The 18,251-nt window shown below is 38.2% G+C and overlaps 1 protein-coding gene across 1 annotated transcript in view; it reads right to left on the bottom strand.

Moving 5' to 3' along the window:
* RRM1 (ribonucleotide reductase catalytic subunit M1) overlaps positions 1-18,251 on the bottom strand; it is a 39,104-nt gene that overhangs the window by 6,685 nt on the left and 14,168 nt on the right. The window contains exons 6-15 of the mRNA XM_052652279.1: positions 17,583-17,622; positions 17,174-17,336; positions 12,569-12,710; positions 9,955-10,038; positions 8,699-8,860; positions 8,256-8,335; positions 5,463-5,664; positions 2,689-2,838; positions 2,263-2,484; positions 473-549 (exon numbers count right to left, since the gene is read on the bottom strand). Of these exons, the coding sequence (XP_052508239.1) occupies positions 473-549; positions 2,263-2,484; positions 2,689-2,838; positions 5,463-5,664; positions 8,256-8,335; positions 8,699-8,860; positions 9,955-10,038; positions 12,569-12,710; positions 17,174-17,336; positions 17,583-17,622 (1,322 nt within the window). The remainder of the gene's footprint in view (positions 1-472; positions 550-2,262; positions 2,485-2,688; positions 2,839-5,462; positions 5,665-8,255; positions 8,336-8,698; positions 8,861-9,954; positions 10,039-12,568; positions 12,711-17,173; positions 17,337-17,582; positions 17,623-18,251) is intronic.

Here is an 18,251-nt window from a genome sequence, read left to right on the forward strand (position 1 = left end):
AAGGACTACAAACTCAATTTTTATATTTTTCTTTCCTTTAATATATAAACCCTCCAAAAGCTCTTTAAATTCCCTAATGTAGTCCTATGACAATCAATTCAGTGAAAGCCACTTATATGCCCAATGTAATTAAGCAATAAATAAAAGTGGAAAACATTTAAAAAGCAAACACACTTGGAAATATGAATGCTTAATGAGAAAAAGAATTCCTGTTCTTGCTAGTTAAGCCCCTAAAACAAGATCAACTAATAATACCCACCAGGTATTAAAATGCTTTCATTGCAGGCTACTGTACATATATTGTCCTAAGAAGTATTTTCACAGTTACAGTTCTATAGATAGGTCCTTTCAGTCCCATTTAAAAGAGAAAAAGATGAATTTCAGAAGCTAAAATAACATACGTAAGTTTGAAAGAGCCAGGATGAAAACCTGAACCCTCCTCACTTCACAGCTACTTTACATCTCTACTTACTTGGCAATTTTCTCCTTGAGAAGGCTCCAGTCCCACAGGTCTGTAGGAGTAACATTCCACATATCATACTGAAGGATCTAAGGAACAAACAACCCAAACTGATGATAAATCATTCAATGACCATCTGAAACTATGACAAAAACCAAGCAAATGACTAACTGCCATGTCCTTATATCCCATCAAATGCTGTCTTGTAAGGAGTATAAGGCCCAGAGATTTTCCTAGACAAATTGCTATGTAGTCATATTGATTCAAAGCAGGCTGATTAAGGCTTACCTCTTCCCCTTATCCCTGCTGAGTCCTCTCAGAAGACCCACATCATCTCTACAAACCAGGAAATTTTAACAAATGAAAGCATGCTGCTGAAATGTATTCTTCTTGTACAATAAAAGAATTACTCTACCCTCTACCTTCATCTTTCTATACAGTCTTGATCTATCCTATCTCTAAATATTATCTACTTAGCTAATTAACACCTATTTTCAAACAATGTAGAGTTCCTAAATTCAGTAGGAACTGTGAGAACTAAATCTAACATCTTATTTTACAGGGAAGAGAATCATCCTACTGAGGATAAAGGCAGTGTGATGGCAGAATGCTAGGACAGCACTCAGATTCCCATCTCCTAGGCCCTCATACTCTCCTCCTCTTCAGTATATACAGGACCTGGAAACACGATGGATGTCACTCATACATTGTGACAAATGTGAAGGGTTTCTGCAGATGCAATTAAGGTTGAGAATCAGTTTAATTTTTTAGCAAAAAGGGAGATTATCCTGGGTGGCCCTGACCTGACAAATGAAAATGCCCAAAATGGTGACTGGACTGGGCTCTTGAAATGAGGGACTCTCCCTCCTACTGGCTTTGAAGACGTAAGATACCATGAGCTCTAGAACTGCAAGGAAATGAACAACCAGGAGGGCTTGGAGGACTATGCCTGAGATGAGACCACAGCTTCTACTGACATCTTGACTTTGAGAGACCCAGAGATTAAGCTAACCCAAGTCTGCACTCCTGACCCATGGAAATAGATACTGAATGTATGTTGTTTTAATCTGCTAAGTTTTGTTATAGAAAACTAATACCTGGGAGTTCCCTGGTGATCTAGTAGTTAAGATTCAGTGTTTTCACTACTGTGGGCTCAGGATCCCTGGTCAGGGAACTAAGATCCTGCAAGCCATGCAAGGCACCGCTCCTTTCCCCACCCATCCAAAAAGGAAAAAAAAAAAAAAAAACTAACTCAGCATTCTTCCTACATCTTTTAGCAATAATTAGTTTTAAATAAAAGAGATTAAAATAGAATATACTTTTTACTCCAGAGAACAAAAGGACTATATGAGCTTCAGATGTCTGGTGTAACAAATTACAACTTTAGTGGCTTAAAATAACAAAAATTTGTTCTCTTGCAGTCTTGGAGGCCGGAAGCTCAAACTCAGTATGTTGGGAAGGCCCCCTCCATCCCCAGGCTCTAGAGGAGATTCTGTTCTTTGCCTCTCCCAGCTTCTAGTGGCTTCAATTCTCCTGGGCTGTGGCTACATTTCTCCAACCTCTGCCTCTATGGTTGTTGCTCCTTCTTCTCTATGTCTCTTGTAAGGACAACTGTCACTGGATTTAGGGCCCACCTGGATAATCCAGGATAATCTCAATTACATCTGCAAAGACCCTTTTTAAACCAAGTAATTTAATAGTCAGAGGTCCCAGACATTAGGATGTGAGCATCTTTTTGAGGGCTACCATTAAGCCTACTACAGGAACTCACAGGCAAAGAGAAATTTCATCTGTATACTTACTCCTTTGCTGACTGGAGAGCCCTCATAGGTTTCATATGGGCCATACTCCTTGGCCAGGTCACAGCTGGCTTCCAACGCTCCATAATAAATGGTTTCAAAGATCTGCTTATTCAATAACTGGGCCTCTGGACTCTCAAAAGGGTACCTCATCAGAATAAAAGCATCTGCCAGACCTTGCACCCCAATTCCAATGGGGCGATGGCGTTTATTCGACAAGCTTGCCTTTGTGCCAACAGGTTTAGAAAAGAAAGAGATGACATTAATGAACAGTAAAACCAACATTCTGTACCAAAGGACACACTCTATCTCAGTTTTCTCACACCATTCCAATCATTCCAATGATAACATGATGACTAGAAGACTATGATCAACTCCTTCCACCTTGGATTTCAATTATTAGCAATAAGCAGAGAAATCTATTCATACCTCTGGGACAGGGTAGTAGTTAATATCAATAATTTTATTCAAGTTTCGGACAATGACTTTGGTGACTTCAGCCAACTTTGTAAAGTCATATGTGTGTTCTGATGTGACATACATATTCAGGGCCAGGGAAGCCAAGTTACAGACCGCAACCTAGAATTTGAAGAAAAAGTGTCAAGAATCACATGATTTTTATTTCACTGACACTACCCTGTAAACCTCTAACACTTGTTGACATTAAAGTTTTAGTTTCTATCTTTGATTGCTTCCTCCTCACCATTCACCTGTTCATTTCTAAATCCAAGGACCTATTCCCATGTGTGAATTGTTACATGCACCAGTGAGACAGCTTAAGATGGGGGAAGAACCGTACGCTCCATAGTACAAGGCTCTTTACCAGACGTATGTCACTGTGCTATAATTTCTTATGTATGTCAGTAGATGTGCTCTAATACAACAGCCACTAAATAAAAACTACATGAAATTTAAAATTGTTTCTTAATTGCACTAGTTATATTTCAAGTGCTCAGTAGCCACCCAATTCAGAACATTTCTATCACTGTAAAAAGCTGTTCCAAATTACACGTCTACCTCATCCTCACTGAGACTCCAACAGCCCATAACAAAGGACCCAAGTCTGAATTTTAAAAAAGTTCTTTAGGTGATTCTTACTACATTAAGTGGTGAGCTTTTTCAGTTTAGGGATCATATCTTTTTATCCTTACATTTTCAGGACTAGCACCACCACACCTGGCATATAGCAAATGCTTAATAATACTGAATGAATATACTTCCTTCACCATTTTGATTATGACTATCCCAATCCAAACTCTCAACTCCTCTCACCTAGACTCCCTCATGCCCTTCATATCTAATCAATTCTACACATGGTGACAAAGTACCCATTTTTAAACCATAGCTCGAAACACATAAGCCTGATAAATGCAAGGGAGAAAAATAAGGCAGGAAATTGGGGCTAAGGATGGAAGGAGTGCCATATTTAAATAGAGTCATCAAGGGAGACACCACTGAGAATATGACATATGAAGAAAGAACTGAAGAAGTTAGAAAGCAAGTCACATGGCTCTCTGGGGAAAAGAGCATTTTACCACTCAAAACTCCTGCAGCAGGAGTATGCTTGATATGTTTGAGAAATGGCAATGAAATTAGAAGGGTTGGAGCACAGTGAGCAAGGGGAAGAATAAGAACAGATGAGGTGGGATACTCAGTTGTGTACCATCTCACAGGGCATTATAAGGACAGAAATCAAGTAACGATATATACTACAGCATGGACAACTGACACAAAAGGCCCAATATTACATGATTCCATTCATACGGAATGCCCACAATAGACAAACCCAGAGACATAAAACAGATCAGTGTTGCCAGGGGCTGGGTGAAGAGGAACAGAGAGTAAATGCCAACAGGTATAAGGTTTCTTTCTGGGGTGGTGACAATGTTCCAGAGTTAGTTATCAGTGATAGTTGTACAACCTTATGAAAATACTAATAAAAAATCATGGAATTGTATCCTTTAGAAGGGTGAAATTTATGGTATGTGACTTATATCTCAATTTTTTAAAAATGAACAAACTCTGGATGGGTTGGAAAGTCAAAGATAAGTGCTGTGCAGAGAATGGTATGATCTGATTTTTTGTTTTTAAAAAAGGTCATTTTATGCTCTGTAATACAGTCTATCTTATATAACAATATAAGTATATGTCAATTTCTCCAACTGAATTGTAACTTTCTAGAGGGCGAGGACTGAGCCACATTCATTTATATCTCAGAGCACCTAGTCCGGTGTCTTACACATGCCTGGTGGTCAGTAAACTTTGTTAAATCAAACTGCAAGCTCAGCAGTATGTTCAGCTCACCTACCATTTTCTTTGACTTTTCGTCTGTCATGTTTTTAGGTCCTAGAATTCAGGATCTGTTCCTTCCTCCTCATTTTCATAGCTTACATCCAATATCCACAGTCTGTCATCTGACTAATGCAACAATCTCTTATAAAGTAACTTCCAACTACTTCTCACACTAAGCCATTCTATAACCAGAATCAAGAGCTGTCCTTCCCATTCTAGCAATGCTATTTTCCTTTCAGAAATCTACAAGGGCTTTCCTATGTCTGAAATATGCCAGCTTAAGAAAGTACTTTCTCTCTTCCCTCAACCACAGCCATCCCTCCATACATCAAACCTTAATGTATCTGCTCCATCACAATAAACTTACTTTCCACTCACTGCACAAAACCTATCCCTGTCTCTGATCTGTCATACTGGCGGTTCTTCCCAAATAAAGCTTTTTCATAAACTTCTTTTTAAAATAACCAAATCTATATCCCATTTCCAGCCTTGCCTCTTCTGTGAATGGCCTTAAAGATCTGAGATGAGAATTTTGTCTCACATTCACTGAAAGGACTCTCATGCTTACATACTTTAAACTGAATGCACACTCTAACACATTACTGTGCTTGTCCTAACTCTAACCTAAATAATTATGTATTACTATTTTTCTCAAGAAAAGATTATTACAACAATGTGTGTATAAGAAAAAATCGACAGTCTTTTCTATATGGCTCAGACTAAAAGATTTTTAAGGGCACACATTACACCTCTTCCTTCCTTTATAATCTATTTCAGTGCCCTTCTGCTTACATAAAGCTATGAACACTCCTTCACTCAACTCAAGGGAAATCAAGCGAGAGATTCACAAACAATTCACAAACTCCTAAGATTCTTCTCTCAGTACCCGAGGCAGAAGTTTTTCTACCTACCTCATCTTTGCTGGTATACTCCACTATTTCTGTGCACAGGTTGCTGCATTTGATGGTTCCCAAGTTCTGCTGGTTGCTCTTCCGATTACAGGAATCTTTGTAGAGCATGTACGGGGTACCTGTCTCTGTCTGAGACTCAATGATGGCATACCAAAGCTGCTGAGCTTTAATAACTTTGCGGACACGACCTTCTTTCTCATACCTGGAAGGCAAAGCTAGTATTATTTTAATATTCCCTAAGAAAATCTTTATTGCAGATAACATGAAAAGAAAATACCAAAATAAAAAATATTGAAAACTTAAATTTTTACTAAGTTTTGCTAAGGGAAAAAAATTAGGAATATGATACACATTTTACTATGGCTAAAGCCCGACCCACTAAATCAATAATACCTTCCATAATAAAAAGGAACAAAGACTGAAGTAGTTAAATAGTGCCATTGTGCTACAGCAGTACTCTGGTGCTATTACTTAATGAACTTCTGACACCTGCATCCCAGCTGCTCTCAATTCCTGTGTACAATACAAAAGCATAACTTGCTTTATCAAATGTACTTTATAACAAAGCAAATTAATAACCCTGCTAAATAACTCTGCATTAATTTTTTAGAGGATCTATTAAAATATGATTTAACTTGAACACCTATTTACATGTCCCGAAGATTTTTGTCTGTTTCTTAATAATTATCTTTTGTTATATTAAAAAAGAAATATTTCCAGGGCCCACCTGGTCTGCTCCTGCACAGAAAGAGTTAACTTTCAATATTCGATTATCAGGCTACTGGGATGCCGGTGGTAAGGAGAGGCAGATTGGGAAGACGGAGAGCGCTTAACAACAGAGAGGGACAAGCCAGTGTGTAACTGGGGCCCTCCCAAACATCCAAAACAGAAAACGGGGAGGGTGCCTGTCAGAGACAGAACCAGTGGTGTCCCAAGGGTTGTCACACTTCTGTTCCCGGTGTCTAATGCTCTGGAGTGATCTGTCCTTTCAGACACCTCTGTGAGGTTCCAACGTTAGGATCCATTCTTTCCTCACAGTCCCAGCACATTCAACTCACAACCCAGTTTTTAAGGAGCACCCCACCCCAAGTAAGAGGAAAGCTGGAGGTCCTTCCTGAGAGGAGGGTATTCTGAGGATGAGCCACTCCTGGGGTCCCCCTTCAGCCCCTAACCAGGCGGTAAATGTGGTGCTGGGCACCCTGTTCACTGGCGAAGACCTCAAAGATGTAGGCGGTGCAGAGCAGCAGTTCCTAGGTGTCTCTGATTGCCACCACCTGGAGGATGGTGAAGTTCTCCAGGATGCTGTTCATCGCATGGCGCTCCAGCAGCTGCCGCAGCTCGTGAAAAAATTCACCAGGTGCTTGCACATGGGTGAGTGCAACATGTGGTACACAAACCTCCCATTCTCCATCAGGGCATGTTCCGTCTCCACCTTCTCCACCACCTGCTTGCCAAAGGGGTAGACCTTGAAGAACAGGCGAGGGCCACGTGGTCCAGGCTCTCATACTGGCTGCTCTCTCCACAGAAGCCACTGCTGCCGCTGGCAGCCCCACCTCCGCACCACTTGGGCCCCAAGTCAGGTCCACCCAGAACCTGACCAGGAAGAAAGTGTGGGTGGCCCCACGGTCATACAGCTCCTATAGCCCTTCTTTTTCAGGGAATTTGTCATAGATCTGTCAGATGTCCACACTCTCGAGGCAGGACACTCCAGGATTGGGGCAGCGCAGGCTGATGTGTACAAACAGGTGCTGTGACTGAGCAGTGCCCAGAGCCCAAGCCCACCAGGCTGGGGGTGATGTGGCAGGTGGGGGCAAAGCAAGGGGTAAGAGGGCTTAGGAAGCTCATACCCTGGCAGAGCAGTAGATGGAGGATTCAGTGACAAGGAGAACAGTCACTTTGAGAATGGCTTCACATCTGGAACATTCCAGGAGGGCCCAGAAGCCCCGACCTAAAATGGAAAGGTTCTGGGGCCTGAGGACTGGTGGGACCCAGTCTGACCTGCAGGGAAGATGCTGAGATGGGCTGGACAAAGGACACAGTAGTCATTGTCTGGAAAGCCTTGTCCTTGGAAACCTGGTCCACATTCAGCACCTTGAGCATCAACTGGATTTCCCCAGATTTCCCTTGGGCCAAAGCCTGGACATGACTAGAGACTGTTTGAGAGTTTAGGTCTTCCATATTCTCAGTCTGATGTTGCAGGCAATCAGTTTATCACAACCATACAACTTGACTCCATTGAATAGGATTTTCCGCTGGCCACAGGGTAGGTAAGTGGCCGTGGCCTCCTGGAAGCTCTGCTCAATGTCTGTACTCCAGACACCCTCTGCATCTGTCAGGGCCCTCATCGCCCCCCACCCCCTCACTGCCCTCCTCGCTTCCTTCCGTACTTCCTGTTCAGCCACTGCCATTGGAGGTGTTCCCCTACCTGGGCATCCTGGCCAGGGGGCTGGTGGTAGGTTTGTCATGAGTAATTTTTTTGGCCATGCCACACAGCATGCTGGATCTTAGTTCCCCAATCGGGGATCAAATCTGTGGCCCCTGCAGTGGTAGAGTGGAGTCTTAACCCCTGGACAGCCAGGGAAGTCCCTCCAAATTTTAAGAAAGACAGACCAAAATTTTGGTGAAGATTCACGAAGAAAACATACTAAAACAAAATTACTAGTCACATTCTCTTCTAGATGCTTCTGAAGAATCCTAGAAACTAGGCTAATGATTGACATAGTTTTGAAATTTATATCCTATAAATAAAAGAAACAAGGTTAAAACATTATTACTTTTGTATTTTTCCCATACCTTTCATATAGCTTCTCAAATTCTTCTCCCCAGACCTCATCCAGACCAGGACACTCATTTGGACACATCAAAGACCAGTCCTGCAAAGGGAAGAAGAGTACCAACCATAAGAAACTTCAAATAACCAATCACACATGATCCATTAGGAATACTGCAAGGGAAAGGGTGGCCTCCATAGACTGTCTTAAAATTCTGCTTCAGAAATAATTTTTAGGCTCAAGTCCAAACATCTAGTTCTGCCTATTTGTTCATGACTCCTAAAGCATTTAGAGCATCTGCTTTAGAAAATAAAAATCCAAGAAGGCAAGAAAGGCATCTCTTGCTCAGCATGCCTTGCTGTTGCATAACATATAGGTAAATTCTTCCTAAGCATGATTTAAGATGACTGAGGAGAAAACTCATATGAATCAAGTTATTATTACTAACAAGTACCTATCTCTCACCTGATTAGTCTCCACTCGCTTCATGAAGAGATCTGGAATCCAGAGGGCAAAGAAAAGGTCCCTGGCACGCTGCTCTTCCTTTCCTGTGTTCTTCTTTAAATCAAGGAACTCAAAGATGTCTAAATGCCAAGGTTCCAGGTAAATAGCAAATGCCCCAGGTCGCTAAGGGTAAATAAGTCATCATTCTTTTCAGATGCAGAATGAAATAAAGGAACTTTATATTTTCCAAAGCACTTCAATAATATCTTCTTGGATCTTCACTACAATTAATGAATTACATGAGATAATACAAATAAAAGTACTATAAAAATATAAAGTAGTTGTATTTGTCTTACAATCCCAGGTGTAAAAAAGAACAATTAACACAAAGAAAATGTAGAACAAGAAAGACTAATTTATCCAAAGTGACACAGTGAACTAGAGATGAAGCTTCCTCTTCAGCTGTCATGCAGCTCACTTTACACTCTGTGACGTGTATGTAAAGCCCAAAAAATTGCTTTGACAATAAGTTGTGCTTTTATTAAAGATCACAAAAAGGTGGTATGTCTTATCAAGGTCTGCAGAGATTCCATTAGATAGGCTAGATGGCTGCAAAGTATCCTGCTGATAACATTGGGAAAATGGCCCGATACTCTCTATTTTCCCTCTATAAAACAGGCCAAGTTTTGCTTTTTGTCTTTTTTTTTTTTAATAAAAACCTAGAAAAAATATTATAACCCCTTTTCAAGATTAGGTATCAATATGTGCTTAATCACTCAGACGTGTCCAACTCTTTGCAAGCCCATGGATTATAGCCTGCCAGGCTCCTATGTCTATGGGGATTCTCCAGGCAAGAATGCTGGAGTGGGTTGCCATGCCCTCCCTCCAAGGTATCAATATGAGTCACTACTTTAGAAATTCTTTGCAAATAAACTGTCTTGTAAGAAAGCTGACTAGATCACTGGCTGCCTGGAGCCAAGGATAAAGTATGTATGTGTAGGAGTGATGGATGATTAATACAAAGGTACACAAGGAAACACATTGGTGTGGCAATGTTCTATGGCTTGACTGGTGTGATTACACAAGTATATAAATCATCAAACTGTATAATTCAAGTGTCTATACTTTAAAATAAGTGAAAAGTATATACACATTAAATTGATCATAAAAGTAGAAAAAAACAGAGTTGTTAGAAACATACACAGTGAGCTATCTTATTATTAGCTTATATGAGATTTTCAGTTCTGATTTCTAGGACTTTCACTCACAAAGCATACCTTGTTTCCACCTTGATCCACGTATCGAGCTGTGTTGTTATATACTCTCAGCATCGGGACAAGACCATTGGAATTGCCGTTAGTCTGGAAAAGAAACAGGGTAAATGCATCTGGAAGAGTGAGAAGGGGTCAGCAAGGAAAAGGAGAAGATGGCTCAACAGCAAGCAAATTACTCTCTCCCAGTCCAGCTTCATCTGCTCCCCATCTCTACCTCTGCTTTGAAAACATAATGCCCAACATAAAATAAAACTATGGAATAAATTACAAATATGTACAACATTATTTCATGGCATCTCTAGCTTGCGATGAGAAACAACAACTATAAGTCAAAAATCCAAAATCAGGATAGTTGAATTTAAACCCCCATACTTTCAAAAGGTCATCATATAATGAAATACTTTGGGTAGAGTAAAAACCCTACTATAGTATATTTTTCCCAAAAGAATTCAAGGTGATTTATAGTAAGAATTATATGCAATGGATAAATCAAGACAATAGGCAAATGGAGATCCTCTAATAAATAAATTCTAAAATTAAGATGAGATACCTATCAAATTTTTAAAATAATCATTCTAACCCAAGGCAAGCCTTTAAGCAGCCTAGAAAGATAATGAACACCATATAACAGAATGGTTTTCTTCTGGACTCTCTTTCTATAGGGTGAGATATTTTCTTCACCTTATAGAGGAGGAAACAGACTCAGAGAAGTAAAATAACTTGTACTAGGCCACACTACTAGTAATTAGCAGAGACAGGATTTAAATCCAGGTCTTACTCAAAATCATTACCTTCTATTCTTTTCTTTTTTAAATTGAAGTATGGTTGATTTACAATATTGTTATTAGTTTCAGGTATAGAGCATAGTGATTCAGTATTTTATACTGAATGTGATTTTAGCATATTATACTCCATTATACGTTATTATAATATAATGGGTATAATTCTCTATTCTACACAGTATATCCTTGCTTAAATATTTTATATATAGTAGTTTATATATTAGTTAATGCCATATCCCTAATTTGTCACTCCCTGCTTCCCTGACCATTTGGTAACCACAAGTTTGTCTTCTTTATCTGTGAGTCTGTTTCTGTCATGCATACACATCCATTTGCGTTATTTTTAAGATTCCACCCAAAACCATGATCTTGACTCCCAGTGAACAGTGAACTAAAACAGCTGAAATTTACCTCATAAAGTATTAATGATTAAGCTTGAATCTTGGCTCCATCACATATTAAATGACTAATATCTGGAAGTAATTTAACTTTGTAAGCTTCAGCTTCCTCACTTGTAAAATGAAGACAACAGTGGCTATACTCACAAAGTTACAGTAAGGAGTAAAGTTTACTGTGTTTGTAATATCTATCTCATAAGGTTGTAGTAATTCACATAAAACTTTTATAACATTTAGCATATAGTAAGCAATGAATCCGAAGAATTGATGCTTTTGAACTGTGGTGTTGGAGAAGACTCTTGAGAGTCCCTTGGACTGCAAGGAGATCCAATCAGTCTATTCTAAAGGAGATCAGTCCTGGGTGTTCTTTGGAAGGAATGATGCTAAAGCTAAAACTCCAGTACTTTGGCCACCTCATGCGAAGAGTTGACTCACTGGAAAAGACTCTGATGCTGGGAGGGATTGGGGGCAGGAGGAGAAGGGGACGACAGAGGATTAGATGGCTGGATGGCATCACCGACTCGATGGAAGTGAGTTTGAGTGAACTCCAGGAGTTGGTGATGGACAGGGAGGCCTGCTGCTGCTAAGTCGCTTCAGTCGTGTCTGACTCCGTGCGACCCCATAGATGGCAGCCCACCAGCCTCCCCCGTCCCTGGGGTTCTCCAGGCAAGAATACTGAAGTGGGTTGCCATTTCCTTCTCCAATGCATGAAAGTGAAAAGTGAAGTCGCTCAGTCGTGTCCGACTCTTAGCGACCCCATGAACTGCAGCCCACCAGGCTCCTCCATCCATGGGATTTTTCAGGCAAGAGTGCTGGAGTGGGGTGCCATTGGCGTGCTGCAATTCATGGGGTCACAAAGAGTCGGACACAACTGAGCAACTGAACTGAACTGAAGCAATGAATAATAAAAGCTATTAATATTATTATTGCTAAAGTAAATCAGAATTCCAAAATCTGAGCTAAAAAGGACCCTGCTGCTGCTGCTGCTAAGTCGCTTCAGTTGTGTTTGACTCTGTGTGACCCCACAGATGTCAGCCCACTAGGCTGCTCTGTCCCTGATATTCTCCAGGCAAGAATACTGGAGTGGGTTGCCATTTCCTTCTCCAAAGCATGAAAGTGAAAAGTGAAAGTGAAGTCGCTCAGTCGTGCCCAACTCTTAGCGACCCCATGGACTGCAGCCTACCAGGTTCCTCTGTCCATGGGATTTTCCAGGCAAGAATACTGGAGTGGGAAAAAGGACCCTAGAGCCCCTCTAGTCAACCTCTAATAAGACAGAAGTAGTGAAATCACTCATTCTAAGTTGCACACCCAGCTAGTAATTAACAGAGATCCAGGTCTCCCACACTCCCGCAAATGCTCTCTCAACCACAACCCTGGTTGTTTATGGACTTGAATCCCTCTAGCCCACATATTTTTAGCCACACAACAGAAGCTTACCCCAGCAATGTAGCTTCCAGTAGCTCGAATACAACTCACAGCAACACCAATTCCACCAGCAGACTTGGAAATCAATGCACACTGCTTTAGAGTATCATAAATGCCTTCAATGCTATCATCTTTCATACTCAGAAGGAAACAGCTACAGGGGGAAAGAGTCACAATTCAGCAAGGAAATGAAGGAGAGTCAAAAAACGACTATGTAATTCAGAGAGAGTAAGTTAGGCAAATAAATGATCTAAAACTTACTAATACTTTTTTAGAAGGAAAAAAAATTTTTTTTGATGTTTTTAGAAGGAAAAAGAACCAAAACTTTCACTGGATATGACACAATGAAACATATCAGCATACATTGTCTTAAAATCATCTTGCCATCTACCCTAGATACTGAGCCTACATGAAAGTCTTAGGGATAGGTAAAAATATTAGCTTACCTATTCACCAGATTACAAATGTGCCACTATAACATTTTCTGATGTAAATTCCTAAGCATATTTAACATCTTTTCAAGCCAAGAAAAATTAAACATTTATGAAAAAAAATCCACCAATCCAATAATGAACCAAATTTGATATGTCCATCAAAATTTAGCTCCCTTACAGTCTTTTTGAAGACAATCCTTCTACCTATGATTTGGATCTCATCCTCCCACTCCAGGACCCTTATTCTACCAATGATTCCTTTTACCAATTTTAATATTCATCCAAACAAATAGACTTTATCTTTTGACTTTTTCTACTGAATATTCAGACATTCAGAAATAATAGAGAATTTATAACATATACTTTGTACTTACCATCTGCCTTAAGAAATTTGATACTACAAATATAACCTAATTTTATATATATATATATAACAAATATATGCTGTTTCCATGCTTTCTTCGTTCCTTTAGCATTTACATGTTCCACATTTTTTAAAAATTTCTGGTTTCATACTATTGTTCTGCAACCCGCTTTTATTTAACTCAGTATGGTTTTAGAGAGTCATTCCTACTGATACATATAGGACTAGTTTATTTTCATTGCTATAAGGTATTCCATTGTATGAATATACCAATATATTTGTCCATTTGTCTGCTGGTGGACATTTAGATTATTTCCAACTTGTTTGCTATTCTAAACAATGCTCCTGTGGAAGTTTTTAAACCTATCTCCTTGTGTTTATATCTAAGGATTGTCTATAGAGTGTAAACCTAGGAAAGGAATTTCTGAGTCAAAAGATATGCATGTGTTCCACTTTACTAAAGAGTCTCCAAAGTGAATGGGTAAGTATACTATATCAATCAATGCATGAGCGTGTCCACATGCTTACCAATACTTAGTTCATCAGCCTTTTAACTTGTATCAATCTGTTGGGTATGAAATATCTCATTATGATGTTAACTTTTATTTTCTTAATTAAAAGCAAAGTTTATCATCATCTCATGTGTTTATCAGCCAATCAGTTTCTTCTACAAATTAGCCCAAGTTTCTATTTGGTTTGTGTCTTTTTCTTATAATCTTTCAACAGTTAATATACATTGCAAGTTCCCGCTCACCATCTGAAACCTTTTTCACTGTATTTGATTTGCCGAAGTTTAAAATTTTAATGTAGCCAATTTTTCCTTTATGTTGTTTGCTTATTATATCTACTTTAAGAAATGTTTCACTCCTCTGAGGTCATATATATTCTATCAAGATGTAGGTTCATAGTTATGGCATCTGCAGCTCACTCTCAAATGACTTAGCCAAAAATATTTTGAATTTTAAAGACAAAAATATCATGCATTGTGTATACCTGTGGCAGATTCATGTTGATGTATGGCAAAACCAATACAATATTGTAAAGTAATTAACCTCCAATTAAAATAAATAAATTTATATTTAAAGACAAAAATAAAAAATACATGCATATGATAAAATATCAGTAATTTTTTAAATCTAGGCATAAGTGGGTATATGAGTAGAGTTCATTCCTTTTCTTCAAATTTTTCTGAATGTTTGAAATTCATATTAAAAAGCTGGGGAGAAAAATATTTATTTTCTCTACATGTTCTTCTAAAAGATTTTACCTGCATATTTATATTTTTCTCTTGAATTTATTTCTGTATATGACATGAAGAAAGGAAATCTAATTATACATTTCCCTATAAGATAACTGATTTTCCTAGCAGTTTTCCCAATGAAATGCAATGACATCTGTTATTCATCAAGTTTTCATATAATCCACAAAGTAGGGTATTTACTCTAGGATAGATAAACATAGCTTTATAGTAGTCTTGAATTTAGCAGGTACTTTTCTTCAAAACTATCTTGCTGTTTATATTAATTTCTTGTGGCTACGCTAACAAATGCCACTAACTTGGTGGCTTAAAATAGAAATTAATTCTCTCACAGTTTAGGAGTTAAGAAGCTCAGCATTAATTTCACTGGTCAAAATCAAGAACATTCCTCCAGAGGCTCTAGTGGAGAACAGTCCTAGAGGAGCCAGCTTCTGGGCTCCTCTGCTTATAGCTACCTCACTCCAATTTCTGTCTATCTGCACAATGCCTTCTTTTCTTCTGTATGTCTTATATTTCCCTTAGCTTCTGTCTTATAAGGATATTTTTTATTAGATTCAGGGCCCACCTGAATAATTTGGGATAATCTCCCTATGTCAAGATCTTTCTTGGAGGGGTAAAATGACAACCCACTCCAATATTCTTGCCTGGAAAATACCATGGACAGAGAAGCTTGGTGGCCCACAGTCCATAGATTTGCAAAAGAGTCAGAAACAACTATCTGACTAAATAATAACGTGGATTTGTCAGTTTCTGTTTTGTGGATACTCTAAGAAGCTAAATAATTAAAAGCATTATTTGTGATTAATCATACCTGAAAGACTGTTTTTCCTTATAAGGTAACATTTATAAATTTCAGGGATTAGGATCTGGTGTATTTGAGCAGCACTAGATTATTCTTAGCCATTTGCTCCTCCATATAAATTTTAGAATCAGCATGTTGAAATTCTGACTGGAATTACACTGAATCTGTAAATTAATTTGGGAAAAACTGACATTGTTATAACATTAAATCCATTTATGAATATATGATCACTCTCGATTTGTTTTATAATGTCCTTCAATTACGTTTAGAATTTTTTCCTTAAAAGCCTTATACACCTTTCATTAGATTTATTCCTGAGTACCTTCCAGTATTATACATTTTAAAATTTAAATCTTTTTTTGGTTTCGTTTTTTAGTTGCTGTGTACAACTCTTTTGCAACTCCATGGACTGTAGCCCACCAGGCTCCTCTGTCCATGGGATTTCACAGGCAAGAACACTAGAATGGGTTGCCATAGCCTTCTTCAAGAGATCTTCCCAACACAGGGATTGAACCCATGTCCTCTGCATTGGCAGGCGAATTCTTTACCACTGAGTCATGGGAAGCTCCTTAAATCTTCTAACAGCTAAAGTACAAAAATTCAATTAATTAATCTATGTTGAATTTATATCCAGATATTCTACTGAAGGGCTTCCCTGGTGTCTCCGATGGTTAAGAATCTGCCTGCAATGCAGGAGACCCAGGTTTGATCCCTGGGTCGGGAAGATTCCCTGGAGAAGGGAATGGCTACCCAATCCAGTATTCTTGCCTGGAGAATTCCATGGACAGACGAGCCTGGCAGGCTATGGTCCATGGGTTGCAAAGAGTCAGACACAACTGAGCAATTAATGTACACACACACACATTCTGCTGAAATCCTTTTACTTCTAATAACTTGTCTGTAGATGCTCTTAAGGAATCATTAGTTTCATTCCCTCATTTCCAACCATTTTTTTTCTTATCTTACAATTACAATGCTGGCTCAGGCCTCCACTACAATGCTAAAAACAGCTCCAACAGATCAAAGTTTTTAGTGGATAGCTTTTACCAAAGAAAGGAAGTTATTTTCTACATCTATTTTGCTATTTTTTTATGAAAGTACTAAATGATATAAAATGTTAGGGCAATGAATTACATTAATAAACTTTTTGATGTTAGCATATCCTTGAATTCCTGGGATAACCCAACCTGCTTAGGGTGTATTAGCTTTTTTTAAAAAAAAATAAATTACTGGACTCTGTTCCAGTGTTTCCTTTCTCAGAAAACGATACCATAATAAATCTTGTTACTTTACCCATAAACTCAGGAACCACTCTTGACTGATTCAAATCACCAATTCTGTCAATTTTACCACCTAAATCTCTTAAATCAATCTACTTCTCTCAATTTCTACTTCCACTTCCCTAGCCCAAAATACCATATTCTCTCATACAGACTACTACTAGAATCCTCTAATTATTATCAGAAAATACTTTACTGAGATATAATTCACATACCATACAATTTCCCATTTAAAGTGTAAAATGAACGGGTTTTAGTATATTTACAGAGTTGTACAACCATCACCAGAAACAAGCTTAAAATTTCACTACTACTGGCATTGTCTCTCATCAATTTGTTTATCACAATGCAATAAGAGAGTTTTCCAAAAAGTAAATCTCATTTAATGATCAAATGTTTATCAAATTAATTTTTATGTGATGAACTGTCTAGTTTCTTCAGGTCAAGGTTTATTTCCCTAGTCAAAAGTGGACACATACCTAGAAAGTTGTGGGCGGTTGGTACCAGCATTGAAGAGAGTGGGAGAGGCATGCGTAAACCACTTCTCAGAAAGAAGGTTGTAGGTTTCAATAGCAGCATCAATATCTTCTTTGTGAATCCCCACAGATACCCTCATCAACATGTGTTGTGGTCTTTCAGCCACTAAAAACAAGAGAAATTTTTCACATGAAAACTAGGCTGAGATATGTACTTGAGTCTAAAAAAAGGAACAACAAAAGACAATTTAAAAATTTTTATGCCAATAAGCAGCAAGATTATTCATAAACTAAACCTAAAGTTTAAAGTGTTACTTAGAGTTTAAATGGAAATGTTAAGACAAATATCTTAAAGTTCTATTTTCAATACAATGAACAGAAAATGTAACACACAAACACATTCATGTCTCACCCTTCCCATTGATCTTCAACAAATAGGATCGCTCCAATGTCTAGAAAAAGCAAAACAACCGAAAAACTTCCATAGTTTTTAAAGACAGTAGATATATCATTCACAATATGCAACTATTTAAATCTACTCAGTTTTTAAAATAATCTTAAATGACAAAAACATCATATTTAGATTTACTATCTTTAACTTAAACATTATCAATTGACTATTTTTTCGTAAAAGAATGCCTGAAAATTTCTGGAAAAAGCCAATGCTACATTAATATGTATAATGTTAATAGCAGAAGTTGTGGTATTCCCTATATCATAATGGTTCATATCATTAACATTTACAAAACGCTTATAACAGGCTAGGTACTGATCAAAGCGACATACACACAGTCACTTAAACTTCAAGAGCATTTGATATTGAAATTTTATTATTATCCCCATTCTAAAGATGAGAAAACTGAAGGACAAAGGGATTAAGTACCTTGCTAATAAGAAATGAAGCAGTGATTTGAACCTAGGTGGTCTGACATCAGCATTCACATTCTCAATCACTACATAACACTGTTTATCAACAAAAAAGTACCTAGAAAATCACTTAGCACATAGCAGGAATTCAATAAATAGTTGTTATATAAACAGAATAATATTGAATCATTCTGGCAAATTACCTGCGTAACTC

This window comes from Budorcas taxicolor, chromosome 15 (assembly GCF_023091745.1).
Source record: "Budorcas taxicolor isolate Tak-1 chromosome 15, Takin1.1, whole genome shotgun sequence".
NCBI lineage: Eukaryota > Metazoa > Chordata > Mammalia > Artiodactyla > Bovidae > Budorcas > Budorcas taxicolor.